Source organism: Pan paniscus, chromosome 6, assembly GCF_029289425.2.
Source record: "Pan paniscus chromosome 6, NHGRI_mPanPan1-v2.0_pri, whole genome shotgun sequence".
Taxonomy (NCBI): domain Eukaryota; kingdom Metazoa; phylum Chordata; class Mammalia; order Primates; family Hominidae; genus Pan; species Pan paniscus.
Window position 1 is genome coordinate 194,717,724 of NC_073255.2, and position 20,754 is coordinate 194,738,477.

Genomic DNA, 20,754 nt, shown 5'->3' on the forward strand with positions numbered 1-20,754 from the left:
GATACGTTAGGGGATGGTGTGGAAACGCTTGGCTAAATGAAGATGCTGCTGACATCGCTACGTGGTGCCTGCCACACAGGCAGGCAATGTCTTCAGAGGAGCCCCAGCTTCTCCTCTCCCTTCTCCTCCTCCTCAGATCTAGGTAGGGCCGCTTGTGCTCCCTTGGGGCATGAAGGAAAAACTTCACGCAGGCCACCCCTCTAGCCACCGTGCTCATTCACAGGCCACACCAGACAAACGTTGAAGGGTGGGTAAGGCTGCCTGGGCCCTGGGCCCTCAGAACCTCAAGCAAAGCTGCCCAAAGGTGGGGTGTGCCCTGGCGTCTGTGGGGTGGGGGCACACAGTCTGATCCCAGTCTGACATGCACCAGCTGTGAGCCTCAAGATGCCTCAAGAATGTCTTCATGGAGCCACCGTGAAGACGTGATGGCACTCAGTGGGACTCCCCACAGGGCCAGTGGAACCTGTCCCTGCCTGGCCCCCCAGTTACCCAGTTACCCGGTGCAACCTGTCCCCGCCTGGTCACCCAGTTACCTGGTGGAACCCGTCCCCACCCAGCCACTCTGTTACCAGGTAGAACCTGTCCCTGCCCGACCACTCTGCCACTTCGCCGCCACCCATGCTGCCATTGCACTGATGCTGGCTTCTCGTTTCCTGCTCCCCTTCTTTCTGAACACCCCCCGGCAGACACAGCGCTTACATGGGAGTGCACGAAGGACACCCTTCCCTCACGCAGAGCTCAGCACAGAGCCTGCAGGAGTTGCCCGCAGCCCGGCGGCTGCCATGGCGATACACACAGGACACAAGTGTCTGTGATTTCTGTGGCCACACCTGTGCTGGCTGCTCCCGACGTCCCTGGGGGCCAGCTGTTCCGGCAGGGCTGGGGCACACACACAATCTCCACAGTGCAGCCACGGCCTCCTGCTGGGAACGTCCGCCCCGTCCTGCCTCTCGGGGCGGCTAAGTCGCTAAGTCATGCCCGTGTCCGGCTCTGATTGGAAAAGGACGCCCTGGGCTTGGCTGGGAGGAAAGACCAGAGGGTCCACAGGGGAAAAGCTCAGCTCTGGGGGGCATCCCTCCCTACAGCTGGGCCTGGAGAGGAGCCCAGCACACCTGACGGCCATCGCAGATCAGGAAACCGCCCTCCCCTCCCTCCTGCCCTGGGCCAAGCAGGTCCTGCCAGTTACTATAAAATAAAGCGGGGGGGTCTGGGTGGCACCAAAAGCACAGCAGGCGAGACATGGGGCACAGGAAGGAAGGAAGCCACAGCAAGGCTTCTGGTCTCCGCCGCTCATCAGAAACATTTCTTCCACCCTCAGCCACTGTCCCTCTTAATCCAGCCACATTCACGGTTTCTGTATCACCCAAAACATCATGTTTGTTGGAACTTATTTTATTTTAGATTCAGGTCTTGTTAACCATTGCTCCAGGATGCTTTACTTTCCTTGTCTTAAACGGGAACTTCCCAGGTCATGTTACTAAGAAGTGGGTGCCCAGGAAGCATGGGTCGCAGCTCCACACGGACAGAGGCTCCTGGGACCTGGGACTGGCTCTAGGTCATGACAGCTCAGCAGGATTCCAGGGACCGAGGGATTCAGTCCTGAGGGGCAGAACAGGTCCTGGCAGGTACAGCAAGGAGGACTCCCCTGCAAGTCTGGAGCAACAAGGCCCCATGAAGGGAGACAAAACCAGGGACCCTGACATGGTGGCTACAAGGGCAGAGGTGAGAGCAGAAGTGTGAAGGCCCATGCAGCCCCCAGGACAGGCTGGCCTATGCTAAGCCACACGGCTCCCCAGACTCCTGAATGGAGAAGAGGGTGCTGGCCTTAGAGGCTCTCGTGAGGGCCGTGGAGGGGAGCGGAAAGCCAGGCAGGCAGCTGCCACCCAAGCCTGGTGTTTGCTCAGCCAAGGTGCTACAGCCCCCATTACCCCAGGGTGGGGGCCACCACCATGCCCCGAGGACCGAGGGCCTTCTCTGAGGCCAGCCAGAGGGTTGATGTTCCTCTGCGTCTTTTCCAAACAGCAGGATGGTGCAGAAACCTCAGGAGGGTAAAACCCGTCAGCTGTTCCCCTTGGGGCGCTGTCTCTCTGTGCAGGGAAGACTCAGCAGTTCTCTCTGTTGGAGCAGACGCGACCTCCAGCTCTAACCAAGACTCTCAGACTATGTTCAATTTGCAGCCAGCAAGGAGCCCGGAGCTGGTATCCCGGAGCTTGTTCTTTCCTGGGGCGCTTTGTTTCAGTCCACAAGCCAACGCTCCGTAGCGCGGCCCCCGCCCTCCTGCCGTGTGGGGCAAACTATTCAAAGTCCCCTGGCCGTCAGAAGGTTCCAGAGGGTGTGCAGTCACTTTCCTCCCCATTCTCACAGCAGCAGGACCAATGGGGACGTGGCTTCATCTGCATCCCTGTGGCCCCTGCCACTGCACTCGCCACCATCAAAAGCTTCTCCTCTCGGAGCTCAAGGACACATCAAATGATGTCACACCACTTCACGCCCTTCTCCCACCAGCCCCGCTTCAGTGCCTGGGAAGCTGCACAAAATAAGATTCTGTTATCAAGCAAAGCTGCACTTCCCACATCTGGATGCAGGCCAAGACAAGATGTCAGTCATTTCCTGGTGAAATGAAAGAAAGCCACGCTTCCTCCACGGCCATTGGGTCACGAAACCCTTGCTAATCCTGGCCGGGGCACTGGAGGATGCTATAAACAATCACGGATCTGAGCAGGTGGATGAAGGGAACGTAGATGACACGTTGAGGGTGTGGTGCAGGCAACACACAGACTAAGAGTGGGAACTGGCGAAGTGAGCTGTAATCCCAAGCATAAAGGAAAGGAGGGGAGGTGGCCCCCAGCGCCTCTCCTACTAGTTAAAGGAGAGAGAGGGAGAAAAATACCACTGGAACCTTCAGGCAGGTCAGACGGGCACTTGGGGCTCATGTGCATTATTTGATGGAACAAGCAGTGTCTTTGTTTCTTAGGACGGCCATTTTTATCTTTTTGATAAGTCAGACGGGCACTTGGGGCTCATGTGCATTATTTGATGGAACAAGCAGTGTCTTTGTTTCTTAGGACGGCCATTTTTATCTTTTTGATAAGTGTGGAGGAAGTTGGCTTAGTATAATTTAATTTCTCTCTCCTATTAACAGGTCGCAGTAAAACAATGGGGAATATACAAAAAAAGAGAGAGAGAGAAAGCCAAAAGAACATAAAACTAGCACATTAGTCTTTTAAATAAAAATGCAGAGGAAGATAGGGAAGGAAAAGAATACTACCCAATATTAGTCCAGACCTCGAATATGACCAGGACAGCCTGCCACAGCAGAAAGACCAGGTGTGTGGGCTTTTGTTTTGTTTTTGTTTTCTTTCGAGATGGACTCTCACTCTGTCGCCCAGGCTGGAGTGCTGAGTAGCATGATCTCAGCTCAGTGCAACCACTGCCTCCTGGGGTCAAGTGATTCTCCTGCCTCGGCCTCCCAAGTAGCTGGGATTATAGGTGTGTGCCACCACACCTGGCTAATTTTTGTATTTTTAGTAGAGACACTGTTTCACCATGTTGGCCAGGTTGGTCTTGAACTCCTGACCTCAGGTGATTCACCTGCCTGGGACTCCCAAAGTGCTGGGATTACAGGTGTGGCCACTGTGCCTGGGCAGGTGTTTGGTCTTTCTAATGGCAAAAGGCTTCCTTCAAACTTTACCCTTGCTAGATCTTAATATTGATTCAATGGGGAAGTATATTTTGCTAACAGCAAGGAAGAAAAACATCATTGAATAATTGAGATACAATTCTCAGTCTAAGGCCATCAAACTGTTTGTGGACAGGAAGCGGAAGCAGAGGCTGAGCCTGGCTTTCCAGGCAGAGGCCTCTGCTGTGGTGCCCAGGAACCATGTCAGGAGCCCACTTCTGAATAAAGATGCCCCAAGGCAGCCCCATGGGCAGGTGCCCTCAGGCCCAGGGCCCCCTGTGAACGTGGGTTATGGTCTTTGGCCAGCCAGCATCCAGTTCCAGCTTCATGGTGGAAGCATCGAAGTGTTCTTGGTTAACCCATTTTAGAAATTCCTTCAGTTACCAGGTGACTCTTCCCTTTCTCCAGTTCGGCTACAGTTTCCTTTCATAACATATTTGCTTACGGACTTTAATTAGAATCCTTCACTTTCGGCCGGGCGTGGTGGCTTACACCTGTAATCCTAGCATTTTGGGAGGCCAAGGGGGTGGATCACCTGCAGTTAGGAGTTCAAGACCAGCCTGGCCAACATGGCAAAACCCTATCTCTACAAAAAATACAAAATTAGCCGGGCATGATGGCAGGTGCCTGTAATCCCAGCTACCCAGGAGGTTGAGGCAGGAGAATGGCTTGAACCCAGGAGGCAAAGGTTGCAGTGAGCCAAGATCACACCACTGCATTCCAGCCTGGGTGACAGAGTAAGACTCTGTCTCAAAAAAAGAATTAATAAATAAATAAAATTTAAATTTAAATTAAAAAAAATCCTTCACTTCCCCTGACACAGACTTTAAAGTACAAATCATCACACCCAAATTCAGCTCTGAAGACATTGTTTTCTGAAGTGTTCACGCCCTGTTTTGGGCATACCAGGAAAGGAGGCAGTGTTCTGTTCTGTTTTCTCATATCCTACCTGAATCTTGTGATTGAGGTTACAACTCACGTTCTACAGCTCCCCGTTCTCCTAATCACAGCTCTGAGGTCCTCCCCAAATGATCACTGAGTAAGAAAACATCTTGGGACCTTTTTTAAGTCAAGGAAATGATACAGATGGCTCGAATGTTCCCACAAAGTGCATACAGTCCTGGAGAAGGGAGACCACAGCTCTACCAAAGCTGCCATCTGAAACCCCCTCAGGCCCATATTTCTAGACAGCACAGTCGCAAACCGCGGGGTCCTTATCTTCACTAAACTAGCTTTGCTTTTGCTGTGGAGCCTTGTTTGCTTGCTTCTGTTATTGTCCAAATCTTAACTGACTCTGACTTGGCCTATAAGGCAGGTTCACCCACCCGGTAGAGCCATGCTAGTGGCTCCTAGCAGCCCAAGAACCCAGCCTGTAACCATTCATCCCTGGAGGGAAAGGAGCTGAACCTAAAGTTTCCAGTACAACCTCCTCCCCGCCCCGTCCTCTGCACCTTCCTCTCCCATCCTTTATTTTCATTTCCATCTCCAGTCTTCTATCTCAAGCTCCACTTTCCACCTGCCTAGGCATGGACTTCTCCAACCTCTTAGTTCCGCTTCTTTTCAATTAGAGAGAATTCTAAATCAAAAGCATGTCTGCAAAGTGGAGAGATTCAAAAGATGAGAATCTCCTCTAAAGATTGCAATCAGTGGCCAAGAGTGAGGGAGGGAATTCACAAAGTTCAACTCCTTTCAGAAAACATCTGTGTTCGTCGGGAATACTGGCTTGTAGTCTTCTTTCCCTGGAGTGTTTGTCTGGCTTTGGCATCAGGGTAATGATGGCCTTGTAAAATCTGTTTGGAAGTGTTTCCTCCTCTTCAGTGTTTTGGAAGAGTTTGAGAAGATGGGTATTAGTTCTTCTGGAAGTGTCTGGTAGGATTCAGCAATGAAAACATCCGTTCTTGGGCATTATTTTGGCTGAGACATTTTATTACTGATTCAATCTCCTTACTGGTTACAGTCTGTTTTTCTGTTTCTTCATGATTCAGTCTTGGTAGGTTGTATGTGTCTAGGAAGGGCTCCATTTCTTCCAGATTGTCCAATGTCTTGGCATATAAATGTCCACAGTGGTCTCATGACCCTTGGTGTTTCTGTGGTATCCATTGTAACACCTCTTCTTTCATTTCTGATTCTATTTATTTGAGTCTTCTCTCATTTCTCAGTCTAGCTGAAGATCTGTCCATTTTGTGTCTTTTCAACAAAACAACTCCCAATTTTGATCATCTTTCCTATTGTTTTTCTAGGCTATTTGACTTGTTTCTTCTCTAATCATTGTTATTTCCTTCCTTCCACTAACTTTGGGCTTAGTTTGTTCTTCATTTCCTAGTGCCTTGGGGTGTAATGTTAGGTTGATTAGAAAACAAAATAAGCTAACCCAGGAAGCTGGAGTGAGAAGATTCCAGCTACAAAGCACAGACGCCTTCACTTCAGCCTCAACCTGTGATCAGAGCAGACACAGCAGGAAAGCAGGAAAGCTTTCATTTCCATATACCAGACTCAGAGCTGAAAAGAGGCAAAGAAAGTCTTCTCTCCCAAAATTAATCAATGCAAGAGGAGCAGACCATTTCACTGCTTCACACTGGCACTTCTCACCTTGTTTCTCTTGCCCAACCCTAGTAAAAATGATTCCCATGTGAGCACGACAGCCTGGACATTGTGGTTTAAAAGTCTGGTCACTGTAGCGAGAGGAAAAAAAGATCTGTCTGGTTTCATGAGAAGAAATGCTCAGTGGAGAGATGGTTACTCGTGTTTTCCAGATGGTTCTGTGGACCCCAGAACGCTGTCCCAGCCAAACTCCACCACAGATACCACCTTCAGAGTTGGCCAGGAGCTGCAGGAAGCCCACAAAGATTGATTTGGAAGAAGCAACATCCTACAAACCAGATCCATCCACACAGAGAGCAGGCTCTGCTCCTTGGCAGTAGTCTCTACTTAGTGCTAAGTACTAAGTACCTCCTAAGTTGTAGTCTCTGCTTAGTACTAAGTACCTCCTGAGTCACAGTCTCTGCTAAGTACTAAGCACTAGTCACTACTATATATCTCCTAAGTATCAGTGTCTACTTAGTACTAAGTACTGCTAAGCACTAAGTACCTCCTAAATAGCAGTCTGTTTAGTACAAAGTACTATTAATGATAATTACAAACTACCTCCTAAGTAGCAGTCTTTGCTTAGTTCTAAGTACTGCTAAATACTAAGTACTTCCTAAGTCACAGTCCCTACTTCGTATCTAATACCTCCTAAGCAACAGTCTCTACTTAGTGCTGATCCCTCCCACCCCGAGTCACTGACATCACTTCCTGTCCTCCCTCCTTCCTCACAATGTGGCCCATTTTCCCCACTGACCACCAATGCAGCACCCAGTCCCTGGGAAGAGAACAAGCTGCCTCCTTCCCCCAGGACTTCCATGGTGGTTCCTGCTCAGTCAGAAGGGAAAGGCCAGGCTCTGAAGTCCTTCCAGCTAGCTCCTGCTTCTTCACTCAGAAGTGCAGGAAAAGGAAACTGACCTTCCCATTAATGCTTCAGAGGGGGTAGTAGCACAGAAGTTGGAAACACAAATTAAAAGGTGAAAGGTCAAGGCAGTGTCCTGAAGAAAAAGGTTGAACAAGCCCCAAAAACACACCTTTCAGGTATTCATGAAAAAGGGACAGATACACAGAGTGTCTGTAGACAGTGAGCTGTGTGTTTTGTGTGAGTGTGAATGAGCGTGTTTTGTGTGTGAGCTGTGAATAAGCTATGAGTGTTTATGAGTTTTTGTGTGTGAGCTGTGTGTGAGGGTGTGTGTGAATGAGCATGTGTTTTTTGTGTGTGCGTTTTGTGTGAAAATGAGTGTGTGAGCGTGAGTTTTGTCTGAGTTGTGTGTACAAGCTATGTATGTGTTTTGTGTGTGTGAGCTGACTTGTGATTGTTTTGTGTGTCAGTTGTGTGAGTTCTGTAAGCTGTGTAAGTGTGTGTTTGTGTGAGTGTGTGTGGGTGTGAGTTGTGTTAGAGTGAAAGTGTGTGTGTGTGAGTTGTGTGGTTAGTGTCAGAGTATGTGTGGGTGTGTGTGAGTTGTGTGTGTGTGAGAGTGTGTACGAGTGTGTGAGTTGTGCACGTGTGTGTGAGTGTATGGGGGGGCGTGTGTTATATAAAATATTAAACTTTTTCTCTGAGCTCAGTGTCTCCCAGTGTGACAGAGCCCCGGTGCCCCAGGGTGGGGGCCGTGGGAGAAGCGACAGGCCTGAGCGAGGCCAGCAGTTCGAAGCCCCTGCTCCCTGGCTGTGTCATGTGGACAAGTGACGTCGTCTTGAGGACAGCCTCGTGAGGCGGCGGTGGGCATGAAATGAGATGAGGTGTCCAGCCCTGCATCTGCAGCGTGGTCAGCACAGAGGCTGACATCCATGGTCATGCTGGAATCCATGGTCATGCCAGAATCTGTGGCCATGCCGGAATCCGTGGCCATGCCGGAATCCGTGGCCATGCCGGAATCCGTGGTCATGCCAGAATCCGTGCCCATGGCGGAATCTGTGGCCATGCCGGAACCCGTGGTCATGCCGGAACCCGTGGTCATGCCGGAACCCGTGGCCATGCCGGAATCCGTGGCCATGCCGGAATCCATGGCCATGCCGGAATCCATGGTCATGCCGGAATCCGTGGCCATGCCGGAATCCGTGGTCATGCCGGAACCCGTGGTCATGCTGGAATCCGTGGCCATGCCGGAATCCGTGGTCATGCCGGAATCCACGGTCATGCCGGAATCCACGGTCATGCCGGAACCCATGGCCATGCCGGAATCCGTGGTCATGCCGGAATCCACTGATGGTGCATGTGACCCACGATGGGAAAAGTCACAAGACAGCTTCGGAGCTGGTCAAACGGGACTGAGAGGGGCTGCACCAGGAATGCGCGGCCTGTTGAGTTTCAGTGATGAGGCCATCAGAAGCCATCTCCACGCACGTCTCATAGAGCGCATGGGCCGCCCTGGCCTGAGTCAAACCAGGGGCCTTTCATCCGAGCCGACCTCTTGACGTAGAGTCAGGTCTCCTTGCCGAGAGTGGGACCTGCACCCTGATCCATTACTAGGTGGAGGGAGTTTTCCAGACTGGGTTTGTTTGGGTTGATACGAAGGCAACTCTGCACATCCAAATTCACGTGGATGGGAGCTGCCTTCTAGGCCCCTCTGGCAGTTTCCCCAGGAGTCAGGCACAGCGTCTCGTGACGTGGCTGTGTGAACAGGTGAGTGTGGATGTGGAAGCAGCCGGCTCAGGGCCGGCACACAGTAGGTCGCTTGTGCGCAGCCACCATGCTATCCGCCATCCCCAGTGCCATGGTTATCCCTATGCTGACTCACAGGCATGGGGCTGCTGACTCACAGGCATGGAGCTGGACATCAGTCTGGCTTGCAGGCACACTGGAAAGCTGCTCTTACCCTACTAACTTTCAGTCACTGAGACACAAATCAGGGCCTGGTTGGCGGCAGTGAGACCATCAGGGTGCCCTCCCCACCTGCGACAATAAACACCGCATGATGTTACCCTCCAGGGATGACCCAGGATTGTGTGAAACCAAAATTCATTAAAAATGAATATTCTGGGCCAGGCTGCATTCACTAATTGATTGATTGATTATTTGATTTATTTAAAATACACCTTTCTCGTAAGCTTCTCGGCACATACGGCAAAATGTAAATACCCCACATGAATAAAATTATCACTTGAAAAAAGTCATCACTTGAAGGAAGAGGGGGAAAAATCCATGTTATGGAAATGGCAGCGTAATGGGTGGGTCTCCTGGTGACCAAAGACATCCTGGGAGGTGAGAGATGGAGAGAGAAACAGAGGCTTAAAGATCTGGAGTCGAGACGCGTCTCTCTACCATGAAGGAGGAAGACGGCTCTCACTGCCCCCAGCTCTAACTCCGTGTGGTCCACAGGACAGGAAGTCCCGCACGGGAGAAGGAGGACGCTGGGGCTGCTGACGATGATAAGAAAATGTGAGCGTTTCACAAGTCACCGTGGGTGGTCATTGTCCTTGTCCACGGGATTTTTCAAAGTAGGACAACCTGTATTCTAAAGTAGTTGCGTTTTCTTCCTTTTTGACCTTGGACTTATGCAGAAAGTGACTGCAACCAAAAGCATATGGTTTTATTGCTAATTCAACCTTACAGAGCTGACAGGCAAGGCTGACCAATGTGTGGGAGGGCTCTGATGACAGCAACGACGACAGTGAATCCAGGGGTGACGTCCCCCAGGCGTGTGCTTCCAGAAACGCTTCCCAGAGCAAGCGTGCAGCCATGCCAGGCCTGGGCTGGGAGACACGTGTGAGGACGCACGAGGGGGTTAGGCAGCCTGAGAAACCATCCCTGGCACGGGTTGCCTCAAGGAACGAGGAGGTGTGGGCTTCCCGGCTGCCCATCCCCATATCTGCACATAGCCCCTGCATCTCACTACACAGAGCGTGGCCCGTGGGTGGCACCCCCCAGCATGGCCAGGAGCACCGAGGCGCACGCTGGGCTCTGAGACGCCCCCTGGCCAAGAGGGGTGGAGGAAGGGGGCAGGCGCCAGGATCTGGAAGGAGATTTCCAACCCACATGGGGTCTCACAGGAGAAGACCGTGACAGGAGGTGGGGAAGTGGGGAGGAGGGCGCTCTTGACCGTGTCCGCGTGTCTAAGCAAAGGATACAGGGGCGCAAAGGGAAGGAGTGGCCAGGGGTGCCCGTCCCAGGTGTGCTCTTCTTCACGGCGCCCCTGCTTCCCCACCATGCCCATGTCCACGGCTCGTGGGCAGCTGGGCACTGGGCCACTCAGACACCGTCCTAAACACTCCACACAGGTAACTTGCTCCCTCTGCAGCCACACAGCAAACACAGCAAAGGGGACTTGGGTGTCTGCGGTTTTTTGTTTGTTTTTAAGATGGAGTTTCATTCTTGTGGCCCAGGCTGGAGTGCTATGGTGCAATCTTGGCTCACTGCAATCTCCGCCTCCCGGGTTCAAGCGATTCTCCTGCCTCAGCCTCCTGAGTAGGTGGGATTACAGGCATGCACCACCATGCCTGGGTAACTTTGTAATTTTAGTAGAGATGGGTTTTCCCCATGTTGGCCAGGCTGGTCTCGAACTCCTGACCTCAGGTGATCCACCCACCTCGGCCTCCCAAAGTGCTGGGATGACAGGCGTGAGCCACCGCGCCCGGCCACCATCTGTGTTCTTAACCATACCTCACACAAGACCCCAGCCTGGAGAGAGGAGCGGGAGGGGGAGGCCTTTATCACCCCATTATTAGGGAGATCCCAAAGGCTTGTCTCATAAAATCACAGCACATCGTTTCTGAGGATAAAGAATTAGAGACTCCTTGAAAATGGGAGAGGATGAGTGATGCTTTAACAAGCTTCTAAGATGAAATCCTAAAGCTGGGGCTTTGCTCAGAGCCCACTAAGGCCAGGCGGGTCATGCTGTCCTTCCAGGAGCGGCCCCACCCCTTCCGTCTTGACACTCAAGCCATCGGGCTGGAGGCAAATGTCAGAGGAGAAAAGCCTTTGCTTTTCTCCCAGCTCTCCTGTAAGAAGCCGCTGAGCTGCCAGCTATGCAGCAAGCACCTGCGTACCCCAAGATGCAGCCAGGAAGGAGTGGGGTACCCTGACCACATGGGGACACAGCCCTCCCAAGGGGCAGCCAGTGTTTCCCTGAAGAAACTGAGGCCAGGAAGCTTGTTTCTCATTTACTTGAATTCAAATCTTAAAATGTTTGCAATAAATTCAAAATTTTCAAAATACTGTGTAGGACTGAACAAAACAAAACACTCCCACACACACCCCATGCACACATATCACATATGTGCATATATACACCACACAGTGCACACATGCCACACACGGACCCACATCACATACATGCACATACGCACACACACCACACATATGCACACATCACACCCACACAGCACATATGTGCATATATACCACACACGTGCACACACGCCACACACATGCACCCACATCACATGCATGCCCCTACACACGCACACACAGCACACATATGTGCACATCGCACACATCACATATGTGCATAGATTACACAGTGCACACATGCCACACACATGCACCCACATCACATACATGCACATACACACGCACACACACCACACATATGCACACATCACACATGCAGCACATATGTGCATATATAAACACACGTGCACACATGCCACACACATGCACCCACATCACACACATACATACACCACACACACCACACATATGCACGCATCACACACACATGAACATGCCATACACACCACACGTGAATCACATATTCATATCACCACACACGTGCACACAGCACACACACAAACACACAAACACACATCACACCCATGCACACCATACATAAATGCATACATACACGTATCTACCACACACCCTGCATGCACACGCATCACACACATGCACACCATACACACATGCATACATATGCATATCTACCACACCTGCATGCACACACCCTGCATGCACACACATCACACACATGCACACCATACATACATGCATACATACACATATCTACCACACCTGCACACACACACCCTGCATGCACACGCATCACACACATGCACACCATACATACATGCATACATACACATATCTACCACACCTGCACACACACCCTGCATGCGCACGCATCACACACATGCACACCATACATACATGCATACATACACATATCTACCACACCTGCACACACACACCCTGCATGCACATGCATCACACACATGCACCATACCTGTGAGTTGGATTGGCTGATGAGTCTCCCAGTTGTGACGTCTATGCAGCTAATAAAATGTGGAAGAGGGGTTTCCTATGGTCAGTGAGGCTTTAGGACCAGAAAAGCCCCATCCCCTGGGGACTGCAGAGGGCTTTATCTCAGCGGTCAGATGCCCTCTGTGACATCACTGCCAAGCATCATTCACTCATACCTTTGACAGACATGCACTGAATGCATTCCCATTTAAACTGCTTCTCCTGTGCTCCAGCAAGACGCCACGTCCCTCCCCCAGTGTGTGTGCACAACGACCCGTGCAGTGTCATTGTGTCATAAATGCATCTGAGTGTAATGCAAGTGAGAGAACACGTGTTGGATGCACGACACACACACCAGTTTCCCACACTGGACACTCAGTGGATGCACGACACACACGCGAGTTTCCCACACTGGACACTCAGTGGATGCACGACACACACACGAGTCTCCCACACTGGACACTCAGTGGATGCAGGACACACAGACGAGTTTCCCACACTGGACACTCAGTGGATGCACAACACACACACGAGTTTCCCACACTGGACACTCAGTGGATGCACGACACACACACGAGTTTCCCACACTGGACACTCAGTGGATGCACCACACACACACGAGTTTCCCACACTGGACACTCAGTGGATGCAGGACACACAGACGAGTTTCCCACACTGGACACTCAGTGGATGCACGACACACAGACGAGTTTCCCACACTGGACACTCAGTGGATGCACGACACACACGCGAGTTTCCCACACTGGACACTCAGTGGATGCACGACACACACACGAGTTTCCCACACTGGACACTCAGTGGATGCACGACACACACGCGAGTTTCCCACACTGGACACTCAGTGGATGCAGGACACACAGACGAGTTTCCCACACTGGACACTCAGTGGATGCACGACACACACACGAGTTTCCCACACTGGACACTCAGTGGATGCAGGACACACAGACGAGTTTCCTACACTGGACACTCAGTGGATGCCAACACACACACGAGTTTCCCACACTGGACACTCAGTGGATGCACGACACACACACGAGTTTCCCACACTGGACACTCAGTGGATGCACGACACACACATGAGTTTCCCACACTGGACACTCAGTGGATGCACGACACACACACGAGTTTCCCACACTGGACACTCAGTGGATGCAGGACACACAGACGAGTTTCCCACACTGGACACTCAGTGGATGCAGGACACACAGACGAGTTTCCCACACTGGACACTCAGTGGATGCACGACACACACGAGAGTTTCCCACACTGGACACTCAGTGGATGAACGACACACACACGAGTTTCCTACACTTGACACTCAGATGCATTTATGGTCTACTCTTACCAAAGTAAAAAGCAACAGATGAATTGTTGAAGTATGGTACATCAGCTCTAAATGCTTCACATATTTATGGAAATATTATAATAAAGAAAATACTTATACTATCAAGGAAAGCCGAACAACAGGACCCACAATCGGATCTATGGGGTGGTCCCTGCCTCTAACCTGAGCTCAGATAAAGTAGAACACTTAAGCCCTCATTTTTAGGATGTATGAATGTGGATATTCTCTCATTCCTACTGTTGTATAATTTTCAGATTCTTTCTAAAGCATATAGGTTATTTATTGTTATACATTTATAGCATAATGCATGCCTATTTAAGAAAATTGAAATGGTACCAAAACAAGGCAGAAATTGCACAGAACAGCAAAAGGGAACCGGCCTCCCCATCCTCATCCCCTCTCCATCTGCTCTTAACCCAGACTCAGGTTTTGCTTTTCTGCATACATGTACACACCCATGTACACACACATTCCATACATATGCACACACACACGTACACACACATCCCCCCCACATCCACACAGAAACAGAAGTGATAGAAAACAACGATTTTTATAAGAGAGGTATATTTTCTTTGCAAAATCTCAAACCCCCGAATTGTTGTGGTTTCTCTCTCGTCTGTTTTTTGACGTGATGCAAAACATGTTTGAATGTTGCGCCGTAGTCCTGATTCCTTCAAATCAACATCAGCTGACTCTTAGCAGCACTGTATAGCACTATTTCATATCATTTTCAACCAGTCATAAATGTGTCCTCCTAACTATGTTGCCACAAAAGACAATTCCAGATGCTTTGCTATCTGGTAGAGAAAAAATTAACAATTCACTTATTCTTAAAGTGTTTGTGGGGAAATTTTCCAAAAGAAAAAAGGTGAAATTACGCACAGTGAGATGAGCACATTTTTACCTGATTATAACAAGTACGGAAGTTAAAGCCCCCTGGAAATCTCGGTGGAAATCACATAAAGTAGACTCTAGGAGACAATTCCCTATCTAGGCTGGCATGAAATCCTAATGCATAGAAAGGGTAATGGGACACGCACAAAGTGTGCTGTTACTTAGCAGGCTCTCAAGAACCACACAGCATGATGGTAATAATGCGCTCATCTTCAGGAGAATGGGAACAAGTGCTCAGGGTCAAAGAACTGGGCTCCCGTCCTGCCTGCTGAGGTCCCTGGGGTGCTTTGGAACCCTCATTGGTGAGCCAAGGAGAGCCTCGCCTTTCTCCCAGCAGAGATCAGATGTCCTCCTTACTGCACGGATATGATACATGTGCATGCGGTATGTGTGCATGTGGGGCGTGTGCAGGTGTGCAATGGGTGTATACGGTGCATGTGGGGCATGTGCAGGTGTGCAATGGATGTATATGGTGCATGTGGGGTGTGTGCAGGTGTGCAATGGATGTATATGGTGCATGTGGGGTGTGTGCAGGTGTGCAATGGATGTATATGGTGCACGTGTGGTGTGTGCAGGTGTGCAATGGATGTATATGGTGCATGTGGGGGTGTGCAATGGATGTCTATGGTGCCTGTGGGGTGTGTGCAGGTGTGCAGTGGAGGTCTATGGTGCATGTGTGGTGTGCACAGGTGTGCAATGGATGTCTATGGTGCACGTGTGGTGTGTGCAGGTGTGCAATGGATGTCTATGGTGCATGTATGGTGTGCGCAGGTGTGCAATGGATGTATATGGTGCATGTGGGGGGTGTGCAATGGATGTCTATGGTGCATGTGGGGCGTGTGCAGGTGTGCAATGGATGTCTATGGTGCACGTGTGGTGTGCACAGGTGTGCAATGGATGTCTATGGTGCACGTGTGGTGTGTGCAGGTGTGCAATGGATGTCTATGGTGCACGTGTGGTGTGCGCAGGTGTGCAATGGATGTATATGGTGCACGTGTGCATGTGTGTGTCCCCCTCATTACCTCACATGCGTATAGAGCACAGACACACACCCTAATAAAGCCCAGAGTACGCTCAGCACAGTAAGTGTGCAAATCCTGAAACACTGTAAAACTGGACCTGTGACTTGAAGCCTCCATTCCATTGTTGGGGACACACAAGCAGGGCTCCCTAAGGGGAGGTCAGGGAAACGAGAGCCACCACATACCTGCCCCAGGCTCAGGGCAGTTCCCAGCAAAGCCCCTTCTTGGCTCTGGCCTCCTCATCGTCTGTGGGACAGGTCCATTTTACCAGAAACACAAAGTTGGTCCCTCCATCCATCCTTTGCCTAAGCAGCCTGCCTCTCCAGTTGCCATGGCAACTCTGCTCCGGTTGCCGCACAGCCCCAAGCCTCAGCTGCTTGGAGTGGGTGGGAACGCGAGAGCACTTGAGCACCAGTGGCCTGACAACTCTGCCTCGTCCCCATCACCTCTGCGGCGAGAATCAGAGCAGTCGCAGAAGCTCCTGCCACACCACTCCCGTAAGCCTCTCAGTGCCAATTACTTGGAGGAAAAATGGAATCATCCCCGTGCCCAGGGTGGTGAGTGGTGTCACCGTTCGGATGGCTCAGATGAAGGCAGCCGACTGGGCAGCGGGAATGGAGCCTTTCTAGGCAGGCAGACCCAAGCATACTGCTCCTGAATTAGTGTGTGGGTTGGTGAGCACTCCAGGCAGACCTGATAGCCCGGAGCCCTATCCCTCACTACCCCCCAGCCCCAGCCCTGCACCAGTTACCAAAGACAAACAAGAGACAGGTTTCTCCAAAGGATGGCAGGACAGGACAGGGTAGGAAGGCCCCACCACCCCATCTCCAGGCACCTGGCTTTCAGGGAAGCCACCACGCCAGCTGCACAGACGCGTGACAGGCACCCCAGTGCTGAAGCCCAAGGAGGAGGCTGACAGCCCAGTTAGATCGAGTCCAAGCAGCAAAATCACACAGCACATCCCGACAATCAGCCGCATCACATGCAAAGCCAGAGAACGAACCTCTCACTCCCCAAATCCAATCCTCCCCAACATGAGCCACCCCCACCACCCCCGATTAATGGGGAGATTAACATGCCGGAAAACGACCCCGCATCACAAAGCGGAGCCTGGTTTCTCGAAGGAGACCTTCTTATTCTTCCCTCACCCTTGGGCTGGCGGAGTGAGAGTCCATGTGGCCCGAGGTTCCTCCTGTCATGCCCACGGCACTCAGAACTGAGGCTGGCATGCGGAGGGTGTGGTTTCCCCGGACCAGACCTCGTTGTCCAGACCAAACCCAACCACAGTTCCAATCTGTTTTTTAGCCAAGTGCTTTAAATATGTGTCAAGCACTAATGCTGGGAGGACTTAAATAAATACATGAGCCTTTTCTTCCAATAAACTTGCAGATCCACCAGATCTACCTGGGCCAGTCTCATTTTCCAGGCGACTGAGCCTGGATGTGCATAACTGAAGCTGCCTGAGCACTCGAGGACTGACCGGGGCCAGCACAGCGGGCAGGGGCCTGAGGACTCGAGGACTGACCGGGGCCAGCACAGCGGGCGGGGGCTCTGCCCACTAAATACACTTTCGCGTGTTTCTTTTAACAACGTGCTCCTTTCACAGAAGTGTTTTATGCTGCGTTTCGTAGAAAGGAGGAAGCGCTCAACAGAACCTTCCATTTCCAGTCACCGGGTGATTGCCGCGCCTGTTGCTTCCACAAGGAACCCACTGCAAAACCATCTAGGGCAGGGGCAGCCCCGGGTCTCCAGAGCACACCCCAGACTCCCAAGACCCAGGCCAGAACCGCGCCCCACAGGAATCTGTCCCCTCCCCTCGGCAGTGGTCGGGTCGGCCTTGAGTCTTCCATGAGAATCTGCAGAACACAGCACACAGGCGAGGCAACACTGGGGACTTCCTTGAATAACAAGGTGTCCAGTGCTTTAAAAATACTCTAATGGTGAGGAAGGAAATTGAGAAAATGATTCATTAGAAGAGTGGAATAACTCTTTTTAAGAGCAGGCTCGCAGAAGTCGAGCTGGGCAACAGATTCTCGAGCCGCTGGCATCCATATTTATCGAGCAGAGGAAGCATCCCTGTAACTGGACAGTGGCACAGAGCCACTGCCGCCCACAGCACGACCCACCGTCCATCTCCACGTTCAGGAGCATCCCTGTAACTGGACAGTGGCACAGAGCCACCGCTGCACACAGCAGTAAAAATGTACAGCCCTCCCTCTCTGCGTTTAGGAGCAGAGGGCATGAGTTTCACCTCCCTACAGGACAGGAAACTACGACAGTCATCTTTGCACCTGAAGAAACAAATTATTTAAACTTTCTCATCCTGCAGTTTACTTCCTAGACATGTCTACTTTCTATAGCAAAATAGATCTGGACACGAATAATAAATGCAAAGCATGGTGTTACAGGGAAAATCCCGAGGCATGGCCCAGGCCCAGGAAGAAGCTGCAGAAAAGGAGAAATTCATGACCCTCCCCTGCTGTCTTTCCTAGGACATCCCTTCTCTGCTCACCCACGTCCAGGACCTGTTCTTTGTATAGAGGTTCCTGTCTTCTGGTGTTGAGTGACACAGAGCAACCCAAAAGCTCCCTCGCAGAAGCCCCTGCAGGCTTCACGACGTGTGAGCCAGGGAGGTGCTTTGGCTAAAGACCCAGACAAGGCAATGATCTACCCAACAAGATCACCAAGGGCAAGACTTCACGCGAGCACAGCTGAGGAAGATGTTTGGGGCTTATCTGACCGTTTCTACAAGCATCTCTCAAATCACACCACAGAGGAAACCAAAAGGCCTGGCTCAGCCTCCAGGGGCCGGGCTCTGGAAGAAAGTAGGCCCAGGGCAGGAGTCCAGGGCCACAGGGAACAGGGAATGCTGCCTTCCTGTGGGGAACAAGAGCATCGGCCACTCTACCACCAAAGATCCGCGGCCGAACCACCTTGCTGAAATTTAACCTGAACTTGCCTCAGCACGACAGCTTCAGGATTAAAAGTGGTTCACGGATTTGGGGAACTGCAGAGGACAGTATGTGTGTACAGAGAATTACACAATCATGTAGCTTTTTATGGAGTGAGGGGTGTTGAGCCCTCTGTCCATTCAGGATGCTTTGGAAATGTTTTTACCAAACTATGAGTCTCACAGTTGTGAGGACTCCATTCCCGCTGGGGCTGTGCTGTCCGCCGCACCCTTGCACTGGGCCCTGACCCACCCTCCCACCCCATGCACCAAGCTCCTGGCCACTCTTTTCTGGCTGCCCTGGTCTCGCCAGCTGATGAGGCCAATGGGCCCTCCTGTCCCTGGGGCTTGGCACTAAGCCTCAGGGCACCCGTCCTCACTGCCTGACTACCTTTCTCTGCCTGTTCCAGCTGGACCCACTGAGCAAAACCTTCTAAACCAGACGATGCTCAGAACTACCCAGCCTCAGAACTATCTCTGTCCTCAGATTTAGATAAACCAGACGATGCTCGGAACTACCCAGCCTCAGAACTATCTCTGTCCTCAGATTTAGATAAACCAGACGATGCTCGGAACTACCCAGCCTCAGAACTATCTCTGTCCTCAGATTTAGATAAACCAGACGATGCTCGGAACTACCCAGCCTCAGAACTACCTCTGTCCTCAGATTTAGATAAACCAGGCGATGCTCGCAACTACCCAGCCTCAGAACTATCTCTGTCCTCAGATTTAGATACCACAGGAAACGCCTTGCTGGGAGAGCCAGTGCTGACTCCAGGTTCTCAGCGGGTTTGATTTTGGATGCCGTGATCAGAAGCCTGCAGGTGCTGATGGTGTTCTGTCTCATCCAGGGATGTCCCGTGTCCACTGCAGGACCTTCGGGGGCGGCCTGCCTGCAGAATCTCTGTGCAAAGGTGATGTGGGCAGGGAGTGTTGACGACGATGCTTTGATGGTCCTCTTCTGTCGTCTCCCGTAGGCACAGCTTTGGACCAAGCTCTGTCCCCTACACAAAGGACTGACCTCTTGGGACTCAGAGTCTGATGCCAACTGGCCGAGGAAAGTGGACGTGGCAGGGACCCCGCGGCTGCCTCTGCTGAGGGGGACAAGAGGGCACCGAGGCTTCTCCTCACTCTGAGAGTTGTCACGTGCACCCTTGGAGCAAGGTCACCAGCCAGTCACAAGTGCAGGGCCATTATTCTGGTCCGCGCCATGTGGAATTTTAAAAAGTTTTAGATGGTGGACCATTGGCAGTTTTAGAAATACACTAAGGCCCCGGAAGACCTACCTATTGGTTCAGGTACCTGAGGAAAGGTGGTGGAGGAGAGAGAAGCTGGCAGGGAGGGGAACCTAGGCAGCTCCCGTGAGGACAAGTGATGACGGCAGAGAAGAGGGCAGGACTCGAGCAGCTGGGCGCCCAGCAGAAGCTCCATGTTGGACAACCGTGCACTACCCTGGTGGCTTGAGAGCAATAGAATTTGCCCGAGTTTAAAATTAAACTCAGCCCTAATAGGAAGTTTATGGAATGATTCAACATCTGTAATAAAATTTATCTTTCTTGGAGTAGAAAAGAGTATTTTTCCCAAAAAATATAGTCTCTAAGAAATTGTGGAATAATCAAATCTATCTATAACCTAAACTTATGCAAAAAGAAACATGGATGTGAGTTTATTCTGCCAAAACAAGGAATAAGGTCCTTCAAGCTACCAGCTTTTTGCTGTCTGGGAGCTTGGGTTTCAGAAGATCCCCTGTAAATTCTGGACCCCCAGTTCCCTGGAACAGGCATGAGGCAACCTGCTAAGGCAGACTGAGAGCCCAGTCAGATCCCTGCTTTTCCTGGGATCTGGGTTGAAATGGAGTTGAATGAGGGACCCGGACAACCAGAATCGTGCTCACAGAGGTTTCGAGTATCCTCTGTCTACCACCCAGGTCAGCAGGCGGGGTTTGCCCTGGACCAGCGTGTGGAGAGACCCGGGCACACGGCTGCTCAGGACGCAGTCAGATGCGGAACCAGACCCCTCAGGTTTGATCACAGAAACCTGTGGCGTGTTTCCGGGGTAGGATCCTTCCTTTAA

General features: G+C 51.4%; 1 protein-coding gene across 9 annotated transcripts in view; it reads right to left on the reverse strand.

Annotated features, from left to right (window-relative positions):
* The window catches only part of PTPRN2 (protein tyrosine phosphatase receptor type N2), a 1,079,664-nt gene that overhangs the window by 729,426 nt on the left and 329,484 nt on the right, over positions 1 to 20,754 (reverse strand). For 2 of the 9 annotated variants that reach the window (XM_055115581.1, XM_055115579.1), the window contains one exon: positions 12,427 to 12,475. The exons of the other annotated variants lie outside the window; for them this stretch is intronic. In XM_055115581.1, the coding sequence (XP_054971556.1) occupies positions 12,427 to 12,475 (49 nt within the window). The remainder of the gene's footprint in view (positions 1 to 12,426; positions 12,476 to 20,754) is intronic. 9 annotated transcript variants of the gene reach the window in all.